Source organism: Rutilus rutilus (assembly GCF_951802725.1).
Source record: "Rutilus rutilus genome assembly, chromosome: 8".
NCBI lineage: Eukaryota > Metazoa > Chordata > Actinopteri > Cypriniformes > Leuciscidae > Rutilus > Rutilus rutilus.
The window spans coordinates 23,581,276-23,601,480 of record NC_140222.1 but is presented as its reverse complement, the minus strand read 5'-3'; the positions used below and the strand labels follow the sequence as shown (position 1 = coordinate 23,601,480).

The window sequence follows — 20,205 nt, the reverse complement described above, 5'->3', positions numbered from 1 at the left end:
CAAGCGTGTTCACTTGACGTGCGAGAACCAATGAGGTTCATTCTCGTGTCACGCAGCACGTTTGAGCTCGATGAACCAATGAGGTTCATTCTCTCATTAGAATGAACCAATGAGTCATTGGTTCTTGCGGGTTACACAATACGTTTGAGCTTCAAGAACCAATGGTGTATTACACAGCACATTTGAGCTTCCACAAGAACCAATGAGGTTCATTCTTATGTGTTGGGCAGCACGTTTGAGCTTCTGCAAGAACCAATGAGGTTCATTCTCTCATTACGCAGCACGTTTGAGCTTCTACTAGAATGAACCTCATTGGTTCTTGCGGGTTACACAATACGTTTGAGCTTCAAGAACCAATGGTGTATTACACAGCACGTTTGAGCTTCCACAAGAACCAATGAGGTTCATTCTTATGTGTTGGGCAGCACGTTTGAGCTTCCACAAGAACCAATAAGGTTTATTCTTGTGTTACACAGCACGTTTTAGCTTCTGCAAGAACCAATGAGGTTCATTCTCATCTTACGCAGCACATTTGAACTTCCGCAAGAGGTTTGTTCTCGCACGTCAAGCAAGAATGGTTGAGCTTCTGTTTATGTTCGCTGATCAGTGTTTATGTGAATAAAAGCCTAAACATTTTGGACTAAACTGCTCAATTCATATGGATTAGTTTGACCATCTCTTTATGAACTTTCTTAAGCGTCAAAGTGTCAGTTGCGTAGCTGTCAATGGAGGGACAGAAAGATCTCAGATTTCATCAATAATATCTTTATTTGTGTTCTGAAGATGAATGAAAGTCTTACAGGTTTGGAACGACATGAGGGTGTGTAATTAATAACAGATATTGATTTTTTTTGGTGAACTATCCCTTTAAATATCTTTATGGAAAACACTGATCCATGACTGAGAACTCCTCTCTTATTAAGTCTTATGAGCTATGCAAGAACAAAAGCTCAGCAGTATTTTTTATTATTATTATTATTTTTACCTCTGGGAAGCATTTAAAGGATGTGTTACAAAGCAGCTCATGTAATGGACTTCAAAAGTATTCCTCTTTTAGAGCCATGACCGAGCGATTGGCATGCATGCTCAAGACACTTTGAATTATGCTCAAATAAGAGATACAGTATTGGTTCCAATCTTGCCCATCTGGTGTCTTGATTGTTTTCATGGATAAATCTGTAGAAAAAGAGTGCATTTCCAAGCCAAGTTGAGTACAGGACACTGGGTGCTCAGTACAGGACACTCAGTATGTTGCAGCAACTTCTGTTCACTTTCACAGAACCTTCCTCTTCATTTGCATTGCACAATTCCATTTGGAACTAATAGATCCACAGAATTCTCTGACAATCTCCTGGTATCCACAAATTTCATTCAGTTTAAGTTCTTTAAGTTGAAGAGTTAAAAACCATTGCATTTTGGTTTTTAACTCTTCAACTTAACAAAGAACTTAAATTGTTGAAACGCTGCAGTTTTTGAATAAAATTTACTGATACCCATAGAGTTAGTACACTTACTGGAGTTTGCAAAGGCAAATGCTGTGGATCCATTGGTTTCAAATGGCATTGTGCATTGAATGTAGTAAAAGTAGTAGTTCGAGCTTCAACGGATGCTCTGTCATGCAACCAAAAGTTACTGCAGCTCTAACATAGACACCATTAAGAAACAGATTTGTAGTTTCGTAAGAGCGGTGAATCGGTTTGTTTCAAAGGGAACAGCGCATCACAAGGTTGTAGAAGGAGAAACTCTCTGAAAATTACATCCTGGCATCCGACCGAGAGTTAAGAACACTTTAAAGTTTGCTGCAACATTGACCAGAGTAGGATCCAGTTGTGTTTTCAGAAATCCCACTTGATTTTAAATAAGACATGGCTTTTTCAACCCCCCTCAAAAGGGTCATACATATTCCTGTCCATCAAACATCTCAAGGAATGAAGCTTCAGGTTTATGGTTGTGCTGTATCGATTCTCATCTCTTGTGCCATCAGAGGATCAGGTGCTAGGCAGCCACTAGGTCAATCTCACTTCCCTTCTGCACAAGAAAAAAATCTAATCTGGTCTCTTTCCGCTGGCGGACGCAATGCTACCGATATCCTCCACACGAACGTCACAGCAGCGATATGAGAAAGCCCCTGTCAGTCATTCCTGTCATTCATATTTATGAGATTCAGAAACATCACTTGCTCAATTTGCTCACGTTACACGCTTACAGTGGAAAAGATAGAGAGATAGCCAGCAAAAGAGACTCCCTGTTGAAATATGCATCATGGGGCGGGTTTTTAAATGGCTTCATCTGGAGGAAACCTGCTTCGGAGGTTGCCTGTTTATTAGGGATTTTTTTCCCCAGAGCTAAATATACCGTCGATCCAGAAGAGGACGATTCTTTTTGACTTGTTTGCTCGAGTATCTTTGCCTCTCAAAGCCGTTGTAAGAGAGGAGACAGGGCCACATCTAGCTACCATCCTCTCTCCTTCCTACGACCTTACCCTGATACTCACTATTTCATGTCTCTTTATCTCCCTCTTTCTCCCTCTCATCTCCCCGTCTCACCTGGTCTGGAATACATTTGCAATTCTGTGAGTGATGGTATTTGATGTCAGGCTCATTCAGGAAGCGTTTGAAAGGTTAATTAGCTGAGAAATCAGTGCGGTTTTCTCAAACATTGAAATGAGAGCCGTTGTCAGATTTCTCACTCTCTCTCCTTTCTGCTCATTCTTTCTTGTCATTATCTTGCTCTGCACGTTAACCTGGGGAATGGATGTTGAAAGTCCCGTTTTTTTGACTGGATGAAAGGAAGTTTATCCCTGGGAGCACTGCAGACTGCTTTCTTCTGGTCCATTAACTGGTATATTCTGCCAAGGTTGAGGGTGTAAACAATTTTGCAACATTCACAAGCCATTTCATGTCTGTAGGGTTGACGTATTTCTTGGGAGAAGCTGAATATACAATGGGGAAAACAATGAAGGGCAGGACTTGATCCGTTATCCATTGGGAGTTAATTGGTTTATTAAAACTGGGCATTTCATACCAAAATAGAGTCATTCACAAACCATGAACGTCAAATCTGATTTGTTAATGTGTTTCCTGCTGTTCTAGATCACTGCAATGGGCCACTGGTCTCTGCTCTTCCTCCCACATCATTCCAGAGCTCCTCATCTTCCTCCGACAGTCAGTCACCATATTTCGCCAAACTCAACAGAAGAGATGGTGAGTAATCCCACTATAAAAATGGGAAAATGTGTTGTTGTTACCCTACTGAGGTATGTTTTCAGGTTTTACTGGTAATATCAAATTACATTATATACAGTAAAATGGGAAGTTTTGATTGTCATATACCATTTTAAATAAGATTATATTATATTCATTTTATAATTTGGTGAAAACATTACAATTATTATTTTAAATACAAACAGTATTTCGACAGTATTACATCAAGTACATGTTTTGATTAACTGGCAAAAACTGTACAGCGATGGTATCTGGTGCTAATACCATGGTGATTTTTATATAAATCATGCACTGATTGATTATTGTGTTTTTGCCTACTGGATGTGCACACTGTTTGCTTAATTCTTGTGTTTATAGACCATGGTATTTACATGGTACTAGAAAGAAAACATGTCCGTTGCATTCAGAACATGAAACTCTGTCATTTGATATGCCACAGCAGATATACATATCCAGTATGACTTGTGATGGAGTATTAGCATGCAGTACCCAGCCTTTTAGAGTCGATTTGATGTAATTCAGTTTGCTTACGGGTCAAAAGCAGACCAAACAGTGAATTACTGCCTGACAGTGACAGGGACCCCCATGTGACACGCACCTCTGTGGCTTGGTGTGGTTGTGCTAGTAGAGTAGTTCCTTGTGCTGAGACTAGCGCTGGGTTTGCTGTACAGTATATTTGCTCAGCCTTTTAATTGCAGTGCCAATGTAAGTTAGATTCACTGAGCTAATTAGTGTGAACAGACAGGTTTAAAAGAACCTCACTTGGCAGGCTTGTCTGAAGTTGAAGCTTGGCTGTCTGCGAAATGCTTCAAATATCTGTTTGCCTTTAATTAAAAGTTTATATTTTGTTAATGAAGGAATGTTTCCTAATTAACTACAGTGCTGAGAAACTTGCCAAAAGAAGCAACGCAATATTTTATTTATTTAGAGTTTTTCACAAGCCTGGCAGTAGATGTATAGTCGTTTTATCAGTAGCATGCTAGCTTTTCTTATACATTGTAGATTGTCATTGTAGATTGGCAAAATGTTGCATTGCTTTGTAATGATGTCTTGTGCATGAGCGAGCTGATATAAAAATAAAACATGCTATTCTAGGTTTCTTTCTCTCAAGACGTGTTGGGAATTCGGAATCATTTTAGTGAATCATTTCAATTAGAATGTTGGGTTTCTTTAATGAGTTGGTTCATTAAAGGTGTGATCACAATAGACTTTGTCTCATTCACTTAACATAACATAATTGACATAATTTCCTCTCGCCCATATTTATAGTGTGAAATAATTCAACATTCATAAATTCTACAGTAAAACCACCTTTGGGCTGTTGATATGAGCCATCAATAGCCTTAGTTTAGTATTAGTAATCCATGCAATCGGGAATTTGGCGAAAGATTTCCCCGTAGAGATTTTGCAACATGTTCAAGTTGGTCATACGGATTTGCCGCGTTGAGCAACCAAAAGCTGTTTGGTTTGAAAGTACTTTTGTTGTTGTTTTTTGCCTGTGAAATTTTTGTGGGTTGTACCTGGGCTTAGTTACATTACAACCCTTCTGTTCTTGTGTTAGGTGGCGGCGGCTGGGCTCCAGAACGAACAGACAGGCTACGGTGGCTGCAGGTGGACCTGCGGGAAAGGGTCGAGATCACAGCTGTGGCGACCCAGGGTCGTTTCGGGAATCCTGATTGGGTTACGAGTTACATGTTGCTGTACAGTGACACAGGAAGAGCTTGGAAGCAGTTCAGACAAGAGGACAACATAGGGGTGAGTTATCCAAGTACTCTTATAAATAATCCAGCCTTTTATTATATTTATTATGCATTAGTACTTCAGTCAGGGCAATAAGTACTCTAAAAGCTTTCCAAATAATGTGGATCAGGGGGGCTTTTATGACCGGAATAAAATGCATGCACACCCATAATCATTAAGCATCTGTATCCTTAACTAAATCATAATAATTTACTAGGATAAATTAACCCATCCTCCCCTGCACTGTTGGTACACACTTCCCATCGAAAACCAGCCACCCGTGAAACGTTACATTTTTAATTATCGACCTGAATTTCACTTAATCACCCAACCTAAGATTAAATACACCACCTATCTTGAGTGACGTGACTTTATATCCATTTCATGGTCTCCTGACTTCACCGGTCACTGGCAGTGCAGCTAAAATCCTTGTCTTCCCAACTTGAATTACGTTTTCTTTTCTTTTTTGGATAGTTTTATTTTGACAACTTTGGAATCAATCGGAGCGGCCATTGCACCACAAGAGACAGCGGTTGCATTGCCTCCACACTTACAGGCAAACAAATGGGCTTCACCCTCCTCTTCTGAATCAATAGTAGTCATTTCAAAGCTCCATCATTCCCTGGCGTTCTTATTAAGCACCGGCTAAAAGAGAGCTGGGGCGAAACATTACTGAGATCTTACCTGCCATCTCCGTCAACTCTCATTAAGAAAGCTTGGTTTTCCTGCTAATGTAATCATTGGAGCTAAACAAACAGAGAGCAGGAGGAGGAGGTGGATGCGGAGGTGGTGTATATATTTTCTGAGGCTAACTCGTCTCGTTGCAACTTTTTATGTAATTTAAATTTTTTTTGTTCAAAGATGGTTTAATGTTTGGTTCTTTTATCTTCCACCCCAGTGGGAGGAAAAAAAAGGTGCTGATTAGTTTGAGAACTGAGTTTAATGAAAGTCTTTGAAGGTGTGAAGCATTTTAATGAGTGGAAGATTAAAAGACGTGGAACATTTTTAAAGTGCGGTAGGTGCCTCCTGGTCATGCCGTTTTTCTGTTAGGCGCTACAGCTGGAGGTAGGACCCCCAGCTATTCTAAAACTGGAGGTTTAGATTAGCATTGACGCTTTGAGTGCAACTTAAAGAAACTAACGCTGCCAGAGGCTCCCCGCTAACTTTTTGTGTTAGTTTTTTTAAAATCTTAGGTAAATGCAGCTTGGCAAAAGTTCAGCTCTATGTATAGATAATCAACTCTCTGACTTTTGAAGAGTTTCTCTGAGGTAAACCTATATGCTAATTGAGACTAAGCTGGCTAAAAAACTGTTAGCATTCCCAGTCATTTCAATGTAAGTCTTTGGACTTTCTCATGCCACTTGGGAGGCTATGTGCAGTCAATGAAGAAACAGAATGATGAAGTAACGGCATCTACCAGCACATGTTAACTAGCTAAACCTTCAGACTTGAGTGCTAACATTGTACAACGTTAGCAATTGCACCTTAGTCACTGAAGAAATGTCTTAAATTGGCAATATCTTAATGTTTACCAAGACTTCACTACAGCACATACTGTAAATAGATGTAGGAGAGCTAGTAACACATTAGTGTTAAGGCGTGGTCACATTAGGAAAAGTTTCTATGAAAATTTAGTATTACCAACTTGAAATTCTCTATGTGGATTCCTATTGAAATTACTCATAAAAAAAATTAGCTAAACAATGGTACAATTGACAGCACCTCTACAAAGGCCTTCCATCTGGCAGGTTTAACTTTAGAAGAGTTTATGTGAGTCAAACATACATGCTAATTGAGATAAATGCATGCTAGCAATATACAACTTTGTCATTTTTGTACCACAGAATGCATTTCTTTGCAAACAAAAATGTGTCTGAAAATTATACCTTGTATACCTCTCCTCGTTTGTCATTATATTAACTCATCAATACATAGCAAGGCCAAATTTTGGGTAATTTTCTGTTTTGCAAACTTATTTATTTTTTCCTGCAGACTTTCCCTGGAAACACAAATTCCGATGGGATTGTTCACCACAAGCTCTCACACTCTATAAGAACTCGATTTCTGCGGTTCTTGCCGGTGGACTGGAGTCCCGGGGGGTGGATGGGCCTAAGAGTGGAGGTCTATGGCTGTTTATACAGTGAGTACTGAATTTACATTTGGTGGATAATAGGTATTTTGTTTTTTAAACAAGACATGAAATGGAAATTCATCGTTGTAAATGCATCTTAGTGGTCTTATTGTGAACGGTTCATCAATGTGTACAAGGCTGTTATTGGCTTTAAAAAACAAATTGTATGTGAAAATCGGACCAAATTTTCGTGCCGAACATTCATGTTGTTGTGAAAAGCCAAGCCAAGTCAACATCTTATAACCCAACTATAATCGACCCAGCTATTCATCGACGGCACATAAAATGCAAACTCACAATTAAAATTTAGTTCAGCTTCATAGCAATTCACTTTTCCATGTCCGCAATGATTGTTTAATTGTCGCGCTCCCAACTCTGAAAGATTTGAAGAAAACCCTGACATTCCTGACTGTATATTCCGATATTGTGGTGATGTTGGTGCGAGTCTTGCACACTCAATCATACTGATATGGTGTGAAGGAAGAAAGGACAAAAAACAAGCAAGCTGTGGTTTCAAAAGTTCAGCTAGTCTGTTTTTAGCTGATGCTAGTTCAATGTAACGTTGTTTTACTGCAGTCGGGTTGAGTTGGTTTAGACTTACCCTTCACTGGGTATCAAAGTGCAGGGTAACAATCAATCGGTTACCTCAAGGGTAGCTTGCACCACACGTCTAGCGTTTGAAATATTTATAATGCAGCCTTTCTAGTGCTTGTTTTCTCTCTTTTTTTTTTCTTCCCCTGATTGTTCCTTTCTCTCAGTCTCTCCTGAGGTGCTTTGTATTTGCAGTCTGCGCACTAGCTGCACCGATTGTCAATTCAAAGCTTGACTCGGCGACCTATCACTGCCATGTTTATTTTCTAAACGTTAATTTTGTGAGATAGGGCAGAATGTGACACCGCTGGGGGCGACTCGGTTTACCACGTTGATCAAACATGATAAGTGGGTGCTGACCACACAGTATTTCAGTAATAGGGTTTGATAACAGAGACGCTAGTGCTTTCTCAAAGTCAGACCGCTGGCAGGTTAGCACTAGCATTAGCGGCGGGCGCAGGCTCGCATTCCAAAGGAGCCGCAAATGAATTAGGCAGTGAATTAGTGCTCGGTAATTACATTTATAATTATCCCCGCGCTAGTACGCGCTGAACATACAATGGCTTGACACTGCGGTGCTCAATGTTAGTACAAAGGGCATATGAACAGGGGTGGAAAGAGGACTAAAAAATATACTCAAGTAAAAGTACTATTACTTTCTCAAAACAGCAGCCATGATTAACAGCAGTTGGTGCCATCTACTGTGCTGTGGTTAAAGTTTTCAATGCACGATTTTATTCGAGACCGAATACTCTCACCCTATCCGATCACGTAATGGATAGGGAGAGATGCAAAAAACTTGGCGTCAAACGCGGGGCGAAGTGAATTCGAACAAGTCTGAGACTTCAGAGAGGGAAAGACACAGAAAGAAAGCACATGTTTAGGATAGCGCATGGTCTCCCTCCATTCATATTTCTCTTCTTATTTGCTAATAAGCAAATTATTAATTGCTTTATTAATAATCTTCCTGATCAGTTTCATCATTTTAGCATCCCGGATAGCTTAGAAAAACTTGATATTGCAACAGAAACTTTTAACTCTCTCTTTTCCAGCACTTTAGACACAGTTGCTCCTTTGCGCTTAAAGAAGATTAAAGAAAATAATCCAACGCCGTGGTACAACGAGCACACTCGGGCCCTTAAGAGAGCAGCCAGAAAAATGGAGCGCAACTGGAAGAAAACAAAATTAGAGGTATTTCGCATTTCATGGAAAGAGAGCTCGATTGCTTACAGAGAGGCTTTAAAAGCTGCTAGATCTGCTTATTTTTCAAACCTATTAGAAGAAAATAAACATAATCCTAGGTATTTATTTGAAACAGTGGCTAAACTAACGAAAAAGAAAGCTTCAAACACAGAAGGTTCCAAGCAGCACAGCAGTAATGACTTTATGAACTTCTTCACTTATAAGATTGATAATATCAGGGATAAAATTATAACTATGCAACCGTCTACTACAGTATCGCATCAGGCAGTGCATTGTAGTCTCCCTGAGGAAAAATTTGATTCATTCATTGCTATAGGAGAGGAAGAATTTACTAAACTCGTTAAATCATCTAAATCTACAACATGTATGTTAGACCCTATACCGACTAAGCTACTGAAAGAGATGCTTCCAGAGGTCATAGATCCTCTTCTTAATATCATTAATTCCTCTTTGTCTCTAGGATACGTACCAAAAAACTTTAAGCTGGCTATGATTAAACCGCTTGTTAAAAAAATGCAACTTGATCCTTCAGAATTAGTCAATTACAGGCCGATCTCGAATCTACCCTTTCTGTCAAAGATACTAGAAAAGGCAGTATCTTCACAACTATGTTCCTTTCTAGAAAGAAATGATATCTGCGAGGATTTTCAGTCCGGATTTAGACCATACCATAGTACTGAGACTGCTCTCGTTAGAGTAACAAATGATTTGCTCTTATCATCCGATCGTGGTTGTGTCTCTCTATTAGTGTTACTCGATCTTAGTGCTGCGTTTGACACCATTGACCACGACATTCTTTTAAATAGACTAGAAAACTATGTTGGCATTAGTGGAATTGCACTAGCATGGTTTAAATCATACTTATCTGACCGTTATCAGTTTGTAGCAGTAAATGAAGAGATGTCTTATCAATCACAAGTTCAGTATGGCGTACCACAGGGCTCAGTACTAGGACCGCTGCTGTTCACTCTGTACATGCTGCCATTAGGAGATATTATTAGGAAACATGGAATTAGCTTCCACTGTTATGCCGACGATACTCAGCTCTATATTTCTTCAAAACCTAACGAAACTTACCAATTCACTAAATTAACAGAATGCATAGCTGATATAAAAAACTGGATGACTCGTAATTTCCTACTTCTAAATTCTGAAAAAACAGAGATTCTAATTATTGGACAAAAAACTTCCTCACGTAATAACCTAGAATACTGTCTAACACTTGATGGCTGCTCTGTTAAGTCTTCGTCGTCGGTTAGGAACCTGGGTGTGCTCTTTGATACCAATCTTTCATTTGAAAGTCACGTGTCTAGTATCTGTAAAACCGCATTTTTCCATCTTAAAAATATATCTAAATTACGTCATATGCTCTCATTGACAAATGCGGAACAATTAGTCCATGCGTTCATGACCTCAAGGCTAGATTATTGTAATGCTCTACTGGGTGGTTGCCCTGCACGCTTAATAAACAAACTACAGCTGGTCCAAAACGCAGCAGCTCGAGTTCTTACCAGAACCAGGAAGTATGACCATATTAGCCCGGTTCTGTCAAAACTGCACTGGCTCCCTATTAAACATCGCATCAATTTTAAAATATTGCTGATTACTTACAAAGCACTAAATGGTTTAGCTCCGCGGTACTTGAGCGAGCTCTTAACGCATTATACTCCTTCACGTCTATTGCGATCTCAAAATTCCGGCCAGTTGATAATACCTAGAATATCTAAATCAACTGCTGGCGGTAGATCCTTTTCCTATTTAGCACCAAAACTTTGGAACAGCCTTCCTACCATTGTCCGGGAAGCAGACACACTCTGTCAGTTCAAATCTAGATTAAAGACACATCTCTTTGACATAGCGTTCACATAATACATTATAGACTTCTATAATTCAATATTAGGCTGCATAGATTAGGTCAGCTGGAACCGGGAACACTTCCCATAAATCCTGATGTACTTGTTACATCATGAGAAGAATGGCATCTACGCTAATTTTAGTGTCTTTGTTTATCCCAAGGTTTTCCCGCAGCCTGCCGGATCCAGGCCGTTTCCAGATCTGATGAAGGACCTTCGCCTGGACCCGATGTCAATGCAGTGCTGAAGGGCCAACTAGTCTCTCCCTATGGAGGATCCCTTTCCCACTCTACAGATAACGCGTCGTCGGGAAAACTCAATTTGCGTATCTACCCCGAATTGATAAAATAAAATAAAATTCTGAATCAAAACTATAAGGAAACACCAGTAATTTGTTTAGGTTTGGTTTGTAGGGAATTCCAAACCTGCACACATATATTCAAACGCACATAACTATAGAACTCGTTCTTAATGTGCATCTGAACGCCATCAGCGTTTCTCACAGGTTCGCGTTTAAAGTCTGTGTAGAGAGAATGGTGTCGTCTTGGCGGCCCTAATTTAAAAACAAATGATCGTTGCGACGGAAGCGAATCAATCAAAACTAACTTTAGCTGGAAAATAACTTTATTAAAGAACCGCTATAAAGCCAAAACAATCTTACGTTATATTATACATTTATCTCTGTGAAGCTGCTTTGAGACAATCTACATTGTTAAAAGCGCTATATAAATGAAGATGACTTGACTTGACTCTTCTGGAGGATAAACCGGACATCCTCAGCGTTGCGTTGGCCTTATTCATGCACTCCCAGAATGCTCCTGAAGTCAATTAGTTTTAAATCTGTCAAGCGCCTCTGCTGCTAACTGCAATTTAAGGCCGTGGCTTCGTGGTATAAACTGTTTGTGTGTGTATGTCTGAAATGGGGAGTGTGTAGCAAGAGCATACGTTCTCTAAGTGTGTGTGTGTGTGTGTGTGTATCCCTGTACAGTCATTAATTCACAATGGAGCACTGCTGTGTTGATGCCACCAAGAGACCCATAAATAAAGAGAGGTCTAATTCTTAGTTTATGGAGGACTTTGCGTGTGTGTATTAAGCAAAAAGTAGGCCCACACAGAATATGTTCAATTTTCCCACATACTATATGTTCTAAGTAATGGGGGGACAATTATGAAATTTTGTTAAATAGATCTTAACAGAGTAAATTTGGTATGGAGTTATTTTCTTTTCAATCTGATTCCAAGGACTGTCAAGACCAGTATAGCAGATTTCGACACTGTTACTTATTTTTATTATCATTAATATTGTTGTTTTTACCATTTATATCATTTTAACCTTTTAAAACATGATATTTAAAAGTCATCATCATCATTGAAGACTAAAAATTGACTGTTTAGTGTTTTTTTTGTGTTTTTTATTCATTTTCTTTATAATTTCATAATGTATTTTGTGAAGTCAGACTATGTTTGTACTTGTGTGCTGAGCATAGAGCTGGTAGAGTTATATTTTGCTTAGAGGTATGCAATGTTCACTTAGCAGAGATGATGATGATACTTCAAATGTGTACAGCTGGTATGCTCTTTGCAAGAAAATGAATGTTTCAACTGATGCAAATGTACCATGTATACCACTAATGCATTAATGTATACACTGAGCAATAGTTTCTTAATGTGGAAAGTGGATTGTACCATGTCAAAGCATTAGGTGTTTTTCTACCTCAAAAGGAAGCTGTAAGTCTCTCTGTAATGTATATAAGCTCAATCTTACTGTAGCACCTCGGAGAAACATAAAGGCATGAGGGCGTGAGAGGAAGGTAACTTAGAGATGATGGGGTAAGGAAGGAGAAACCCAGAGAATCCATTTACAGCTATTATGATAGGGTGAGAAGATAGAGAAATGGGGAACAGAGAAATCTGGAATGAAGACCTCTCATGTAGCCTTATATTCTTATATGCCTGTTTCTCTCTGTCTGACACATGATACATAATAAATAGAGATCTCTTGGCAAAAGTAACTGGTGTAGCTTCCGTGATTCATCCATAATGGGGGAAACCATGATTTTTAAATCTACAATCATTATCACCAAAATGCAAAAATATATTAAGTCAATCTTAAATATCAATGTGTTTAATATTTTTGTCTTGTACTAATCTTAAATTAATACAAATTAAGATGTTCAAAGTGAAAAATATGTAGATGGACTTCATTCCATCAGAAATTCATTGGTTCAAGTGTTATATGAATATTATTTATATACTAGTATAATTTGTGTTAATATTTTGAATTAACTTTTTTATTTTTATATTTTTACTTGTCATTTTATTTAGTAACTTTTTTTATTTTTATTTTGTTTAATGCTGTAGTCATTTGTTTAATTTATTTATTTATTTATTATACAGGTTAAATTATGCTGGTTAATTATTATTTTATTTTATTTTTCAGTTTTAGTTTATTTATTTCTTCAACTTAAACTCGTTGCTTTGGCAACCATTCAAATTTTCGTTTAGTTTTTTTTTTTTTTTTTCATCTAATATTAATATTTTATTTCAGCATTTTATTTTGCCGTCTACAATCCTGAATAATGCATTATTCAAGCGTGACGTGATTCAACCGCGTGTTGTGTTTATCGAGCCGCCTGGCTGAGTTCAGATGCAGTCGAGAGTTTGAACTTCATTGTTTTTGTTCTTTCCCCTCAGGAAGGATTATACAATATGCATTTTATTCTGCTAAACCTGCCAGTGTTTTCAACTTCTTTCTATCCTCTCAGTTCTATACGACTCTTCTTTCTATCCTCTCAGTTCTCAAGGTCATTGTTTATGTAACTTCTATGGTTTTTTGATTACTGTTGTGCATCTAAGATTAAAAGACTTTGAGATAAAGATACATTTCCTTATCATTCCATCTTGACACGCATTGTGCCTCCATCGAGACGCCAACTCATGCAAAAAAACGAAAACCAAACACATTCTCGTCTGATCTCCTCACTTTATCTAACTCAGCCTCATTGCGCTTGCTGATGTTCCTGGACCCTCTGTGTTAGTTCTATATTCAGCAGACGGCTCCGAGCTTTTTGCGCGGCTTTGCTTGTCATGGCTGGTTAGCTTCAGTCTCTCGCACTCCGGCATCCGGCGAGGAGAGATGGAGAAAGAGAGCGAAAATTTAATGTCTGACCTCTGAGCCCGGGTCAAAAACCATGCACATTTCTTCCTTTTACCGCCCTGGGTAGAATTTGTTCTGAAGGGTTGCTTTGAGGCAGGCTTGGATTTTTCTTTAAATTCTGGCCAACGTTTTTTAAGAAGGAAATAAGAAAAATAAACTGACCTTACCTCTCAAGACGGGTCTTATTCAGAGACTTCATTGTGTTTCTTTTTTTCTTTTTTCTTTTTTTTACATGCACCTAATAAATGAGTGACACATTGCAAACTTTTGAGTGCAAGTTATATTAAATAATATGAAATAATTAAACGTATATAATAATAAAAAATAAAAAATAATAATTATTATGTTTTTATATAAATTAAAATAACACTTTCCCAAAGTTTACAGGTGTTTTTGTTTAGTTCTTTTTTGTTTGTTTTTTGTTTTTACTTTGCTTTGCTTTTTGTTTTTGTTTTTGTTTTTGTTTTTGTTTTGCGTTTGCTTTTCCTTTTGCTTTGCTTTCTGTTTTTGTTTTGCTTTTGTGTTTGCTTTGCTTTTGATTTGATTTGCTTTTTTGCTTTGTTTTTTGTTTTTGCTTTACTTTTTGTTTTTGCTTTGCTTTTGCTTTACTTTCCTTTTGATTTAGCTTTTTCTCTCTAAAAGATTATGAAAACACTTTTTTTTATTTTGGAAAATCATTTACTTATGAATTATGCACAATTATGGAAGTTTTAAAAGTAAATAAGGAAAATTTTGCACTTTTATCTTTATTGTTATTTATGACCATGATGCAGATTCATCTTTTTTTTCATAATTTTTTTTTTCATAGAGTCGGATGTTGCAGACTTCAATGGTAGGAGCTCTTTGCTGTACCGGTTTAATCAGAAGTCCACCAGCACGGTGAAAGATGTCATCTCCCTGCGGTTTAAGAGCCAGCGTGCGGACGGGGTCCTTGTGCATGGAGAGGGACAAAGGGGCGATTACATAACCCTAGAGCTGCATAAGGGCCGACTGGCCCTGCATATCAATCTGGGTGAGTGAGAGGTCTCTAGCCTTTTAAACTCAAAACTCAAGTGGGACGCCTGAAACATATTCTACGCCAGCATGTGGATGCAAATGCTTCGGAAAAACTTGATTTCATGCATTTTTGTGTTCTGAATTGCGGCAGGTAATAGATATGGACTAAAAGCCACAAAACTCAGATCTTGTTATCTTTGCAAGAGATTCACACTGTCTGTGTTTAGGTTATTCCACATATGGGTTTTGTAGAGCTCTCCTATCATTGCAGAAAGAGGCTTCGTTCACAGACACAATCTGATCTTATCGTAATCATGTGAGAGGCAGTTGTGAAACAAAGATTTGATTAAGAGGCCAAATCTGCGGCGTAATCACACATAAGTGTATGGAGCTGTCACGAAGAGTGGTCTAGTGTAGATTTCTGAGCCTCATGTTCAATTAGCACCATCACTCAGATGGAATAAGCTGTATGTTACGCTAAGAGCTGATTGCTAAGTATTCCAAGCCGAGATTGTTGATGCCGTTTATCAGGACAATGTTTTTGTGTTTACATCCGCCCCTTCATCTGAAAGCTGTCAAAGCTCATGCTGTATTTTGTCACCTTCATGGGTGATTCTCACTAAAATTTGTCTGCTTCATGTTTTGCTCCAAAATCAAAAGAGGTTATTTTTTTGCATACAGAAAATGAAACGTATATTTAGGCATATATTTATTTTGCTTAATGAGACAATTTTCATTAATGTTTAATTTATATATATATATATATATATATATATATATATAAACATTTATATTTTATAGTTAGATTTTTAATCGATTGACAACACTCATTTATATATAATTTAAATATAAATAAATAAATAAAAATATATACATTTTTCGCTAATACATTTAGGGATTACAACAAATATTGTTATGATAAATACTTGCCTTTTCCCCCATCACCGTCACTTCAGAAGGAAGATTTGCTTAATTGTCATGCAATAAATATCACAATGCAAAAAATATTATTGATGGTAAAAATAGTCTCTATTTTCTTTATGCAAAATATAATTTCTTCCGTCTCTCTTTATATTTTTGTGCTGAAATACGAGCTGAACATGTTCCTGACAGGCTTCTCTCACTTTGTCAAGATACTCTGTTCTTTCTGCACTTTTATCATCAGTACAGCAGGTTTTTTTCCAGGAAGTTCAGAAGGATCAAACATAGGAGACGGCACACGGCACACCTTTCCCAAGCTATTTATGGCTCGTTTGGAGAATATGTGCTTGAAAAGAGACTGTTTGATCATTTTGTTTGTAAGGTTGCCTATTATAAAGATGCTGTAAAATTAGCAACTGAAATGTTGTAATTTTGTCTTCTCTATCAAGACGACGCTAAGACGCACCCTAGCAGCGGCCATGTCTCTGTGTTTCTGGGTAGTCTTCTGGACGACCAGCACTGGCACTCCGTCCTGATCGAGCGATTTAACAAACAGATCAATTTCACCGTGGACAGGCTAACCAAACACGTGAGGACGGGTGGGCTGGATGATTCGCTGGAAGTCGATTATGAGGTGAGAATGTTTTTGATTACTTGCATTGTTTTTGTTTTTTTACATTTTTGTAAAGTATGCTTAACTATGGAAGCTTGTTTCCACCACAGAATAAAAAAAATAAAAAGGTAAACTTTAAGACAAAAAGTCAAAATTGCAAGTTATAAAGTCAGAATTGCGATATGTAAACTTGCAATTTGAGAAAAAAAGTCTCACAATTCTGTGACGGAAACTTCCGTACTTAACAGATCCTTATGGAAAAAAGTTACTTTTATCTAAGATCCCAGTCAAAATGAGAATTATATGGCTAGCTGATGTTAGTTTTAAGGTCTCCATACTTTTAGCAGATGTTTGCATTTTTAAATTTACACTCTCTTCTGGGAAAATGGACTAAAATATTGATGAGTTGTCCGAACTACAGATTTTTGTCAAATGGAATGGTACCTAGAATCAATTCATAATAAATCGACTGTTTAATTTATTAGTTTTAACAAATTTAATAATGCATTATTTTAAGAGATCTAGAATAAATGTATTCATTTATTATTAATAATTAATCATTTTAAAAATTAACCATTGCAGTCAATTTCGTCCCCCTTTTGATCTCCTTTTATTTGTATATTAATACATTATTTGTATATTCTGTTGTCTGTTTTTCGTTTGTTTATTTGTTGCACTTTAAAGTGCATTTTATGAAATTTGCTATGCAAGTAAAATATAATAAAAACAATAATAATAGTGTTTGTTTGTTTGCTGTTTACATTGTTTGTTGCACTTTGAAGACCATGACATAACATTTATGTTATTTTATGTTAATATTTATTTATTTATTTATTTTTTGACTGGATTTGATTTGTCTCAAAACAGTGCAGAAAATGCTGTACATTTTGAGCTGGACCTGCATAATTGCTTAACTACCTGTAATCAGTAACATGTTGAGTTAAAGTTTAGTAACATGGTGACCATAATCAAGTCATTTCGATTGGTTAAGAGCATAATACCTCTAGCGCCAAACCACTTGACTAATGATTGGACGCATTTCTCGCTGTGTTGTAAAACCTCTCCATCGCTGTTGTTTTTCATTCATTTCACAAAGCTCAGTTTTGGAGGCATCCCTCTTCCTGGAAAACCAGGCACGTTCCTGCGGAAAAACTTCCATGGATGTATGGAGAACCTCTACTATAATGGTGTCAACATCATCGACCTCGCTAAACGACGCAAACCTCAGATCTACACTGTGGTGAGGATGTTTGTTTTGAACATTTATTATTGATAATCTCATTCATTTGTTATTGTTGTTGTCAGAGCCATGAAAAGCTATAAAATAGGAAAAATCACCACAGGTCTTGATGAATTAGCAATCCCATCACACCCTATCCATAATGAATGGTTCTTGACCCGAGTATTTAGTGATTTCTCCCTAATAGCACCAGCTTGGAGAGATGCCAGAACTTTCTGCAGCCAAGTTTGTGGATCGTGATGAATTTTCATAGTTGGGACACAAACAGTGTTTGTAGCGAGATTGATTTATATTTTCATTCTCATTAGTTTTCACCTGCATTTTTGCAGAAATGGATCTTAACGCTGGCGTAGTTCTCTGTGGAACTGGGCAGCAGGGAGCGAAATGGAGCCGTTTGGATTCGTTCGAGCCGTCGCCAGTATACTATGGCACCGCAAGGGAGCTTTTTAAGAGAATGAATTGTGGTTTTGTCCACATTATTCCCACAGCGCTGAGAGCCATGTCATTAAAATATCTTTTACAAGGTGGGCAATCAGTCTCCAAGAGCTGCTCAGGCCTTGGATTACGCCTCATAAATGTTCTGCTGACGAAATACCTCATAAAAGCGTACGTCGCGAAAGGTCTGGGGACTAAATTACAGTCATTTTGAAATTAAGGTGGGGTTTTAATGAGACGGATGGCTTTGTGTAATGACACATTTCTACTTCTTCATCCGGCTTCACTACAACTGTGATGTTCAGATGTCCGTGTTATTTAATAGTGTTTTGGTTGTATTGAGATATTTGCTATCAATATATAATTGTTAACAGACAGATAGACAGATAGACAGATAGATAGATAGATAGATAGATAGATAGATAGATAGATAGATAGATAGATAGATAGATAGATAGATAGATAGATAGATAGATGGATGGATGGATGGATGGATGGATGGATGGATGGATGGATGGATGGATGGACGGACGGAAGGATGGACGGATGGATGGATGGATGGACGGAATGATGGATGGATGGATGGATGGATGGATGGATGGATAGACAGACAGATGGATGGATGGACAGATAGATGGATAGATGGATGGATGGACGGATGGATGGATGGATGGATGGATGGATGGATGGATGGATGGATGGATAGACGGACGGACGGATGGATGGACAGACAGAATGATAGATGGATGGATGGATGGATGGATGGACAGAATGATAGATAGATAGACAGACAGACAGACGGACGGATGGACGGATGGATGGATGGATGGACGGACAGAATGATGTATGGATGGATGGATGGATGGATAGACAGACAGACAGACAGACGGATGGATGGACAGATAGATGGATGGATGGATGGATAGACGGACGGACGGATGGATGGACAGACAGAATGATAGATGGATGGATGGATGGATGGATGGATGGATGGACAGAATGATAGATAGATAGACAGACAGACAGACGGACGGATGGATGGATGGATGGACGGACAGAATGATGTATGGATGGATGGATGGATAGACAGACAGACGGATGGATGGACAGATAGATGGATGGATGGATGGATGGATGGACGGACAGACAGACGGATGGATGGATGGATGGATGGATGGATGGATGGATGGATGGATGGATGGATGGACAGACAGAATGATAGACAGACAGACAGACAGACGGACGGACGGACGATGGATGGACAGACAGACAGAATGATGGATGGATGGATGGATGGATGGATGGATGGACAGATAGACAGACAGACAGACAGACAGATGGATGGATGGATGGACAGACAGACAGAATGATAGATGGATTGATGGATGGATGGATGGACAGATAGACAGACAGACAGATGGATGGATGGACAGACAGACAGAATGATAGATGGATTGATGGATGGATGGATGGATGGATGGATGGATGGATGGACAGACAGATAGATTGACAGACAGACAGAATGAGAGACAGACAGACATAGATGGATAGAAAGAAAGAAAGAAAGAAAGAAAGAAAGAAAGAAAGAAAGAAAGAAAGAAAGAAAGAAAGAAAGAAAGAAAGAAAGAAAGCTAGAAAAAGGAATCACCGAGGAAATCACAAAGGAATCACAGTCCTCTTAATCAAGGAACTTTTGTAAGATCTCAGTCTTCAGGTCTGGTATTGTTAGCGCTCGTTTCCCCGCTATGATTATGTGTAATGGCTTGTCGTCTGCTGTCATATCATGTCCCATCAGTGCAGTGGACTACACCAGAGTACAGCTAATCACTCCAGCCATTAATCTGGCCCACATGCTGGATATTGCTTCCTTTAATGGACCGGGAGGGAGTTCAGCGGGACTCTGGTACTAATGACGGAGAGGACCGAGTCCCACTTAGTCTGTGCCACCCTCTGAGAATTTCACAGCGGACACCTCCTCTCTCTCCGGCTCTCTCTCAATTATGCAGTACGTTTTCAGTGAGGCAAATATACAGGCTCCTAAGGGGCCTTTGGAGCCTAATTAGGGCCAGGAAATGAGGCATGGTGTCTCTTGAGCGACTAG

The 20,205-nt window shown here is 38.4% G+C and overlaps 1 protein-coding gene across 1 annotated transcript in view; it reads left to right on the top strand.

The window, feature by feature from the left end:
• Positions 1-20,205, top strand: part of cntnap5b (contactin associated protein family member 5b) — a 69,257-nt gene that overhangs the window by 13,265 nt on the left and 35,787 nt on the right. The window contains exons 2-7 of the mRNA XM_084417929.1: positions 3,093-3,203; positions 4,786-4,979; positions 6,957-7,104; positions 14,708-14,911; positions 16,266-16,450; positions 17,526-17,669. Coding sequence (XP_084274055.1) covers positions 3,093-3,203; positions 4,786-4,979; positions 6,957-7,104; positions 14,708-14,911; positions 16,266-16,450; positions 17,526-17,669 — 986 coding nt within the window. The remainder of the gene's footprint in view (positions 1-3,092; positions 3,204-4,785; positions 4,980-6,956; positions 7,105-14,707; positions 14,912-16,265; positions 16,451-17,525; positions 17,670-20,205) is intronic.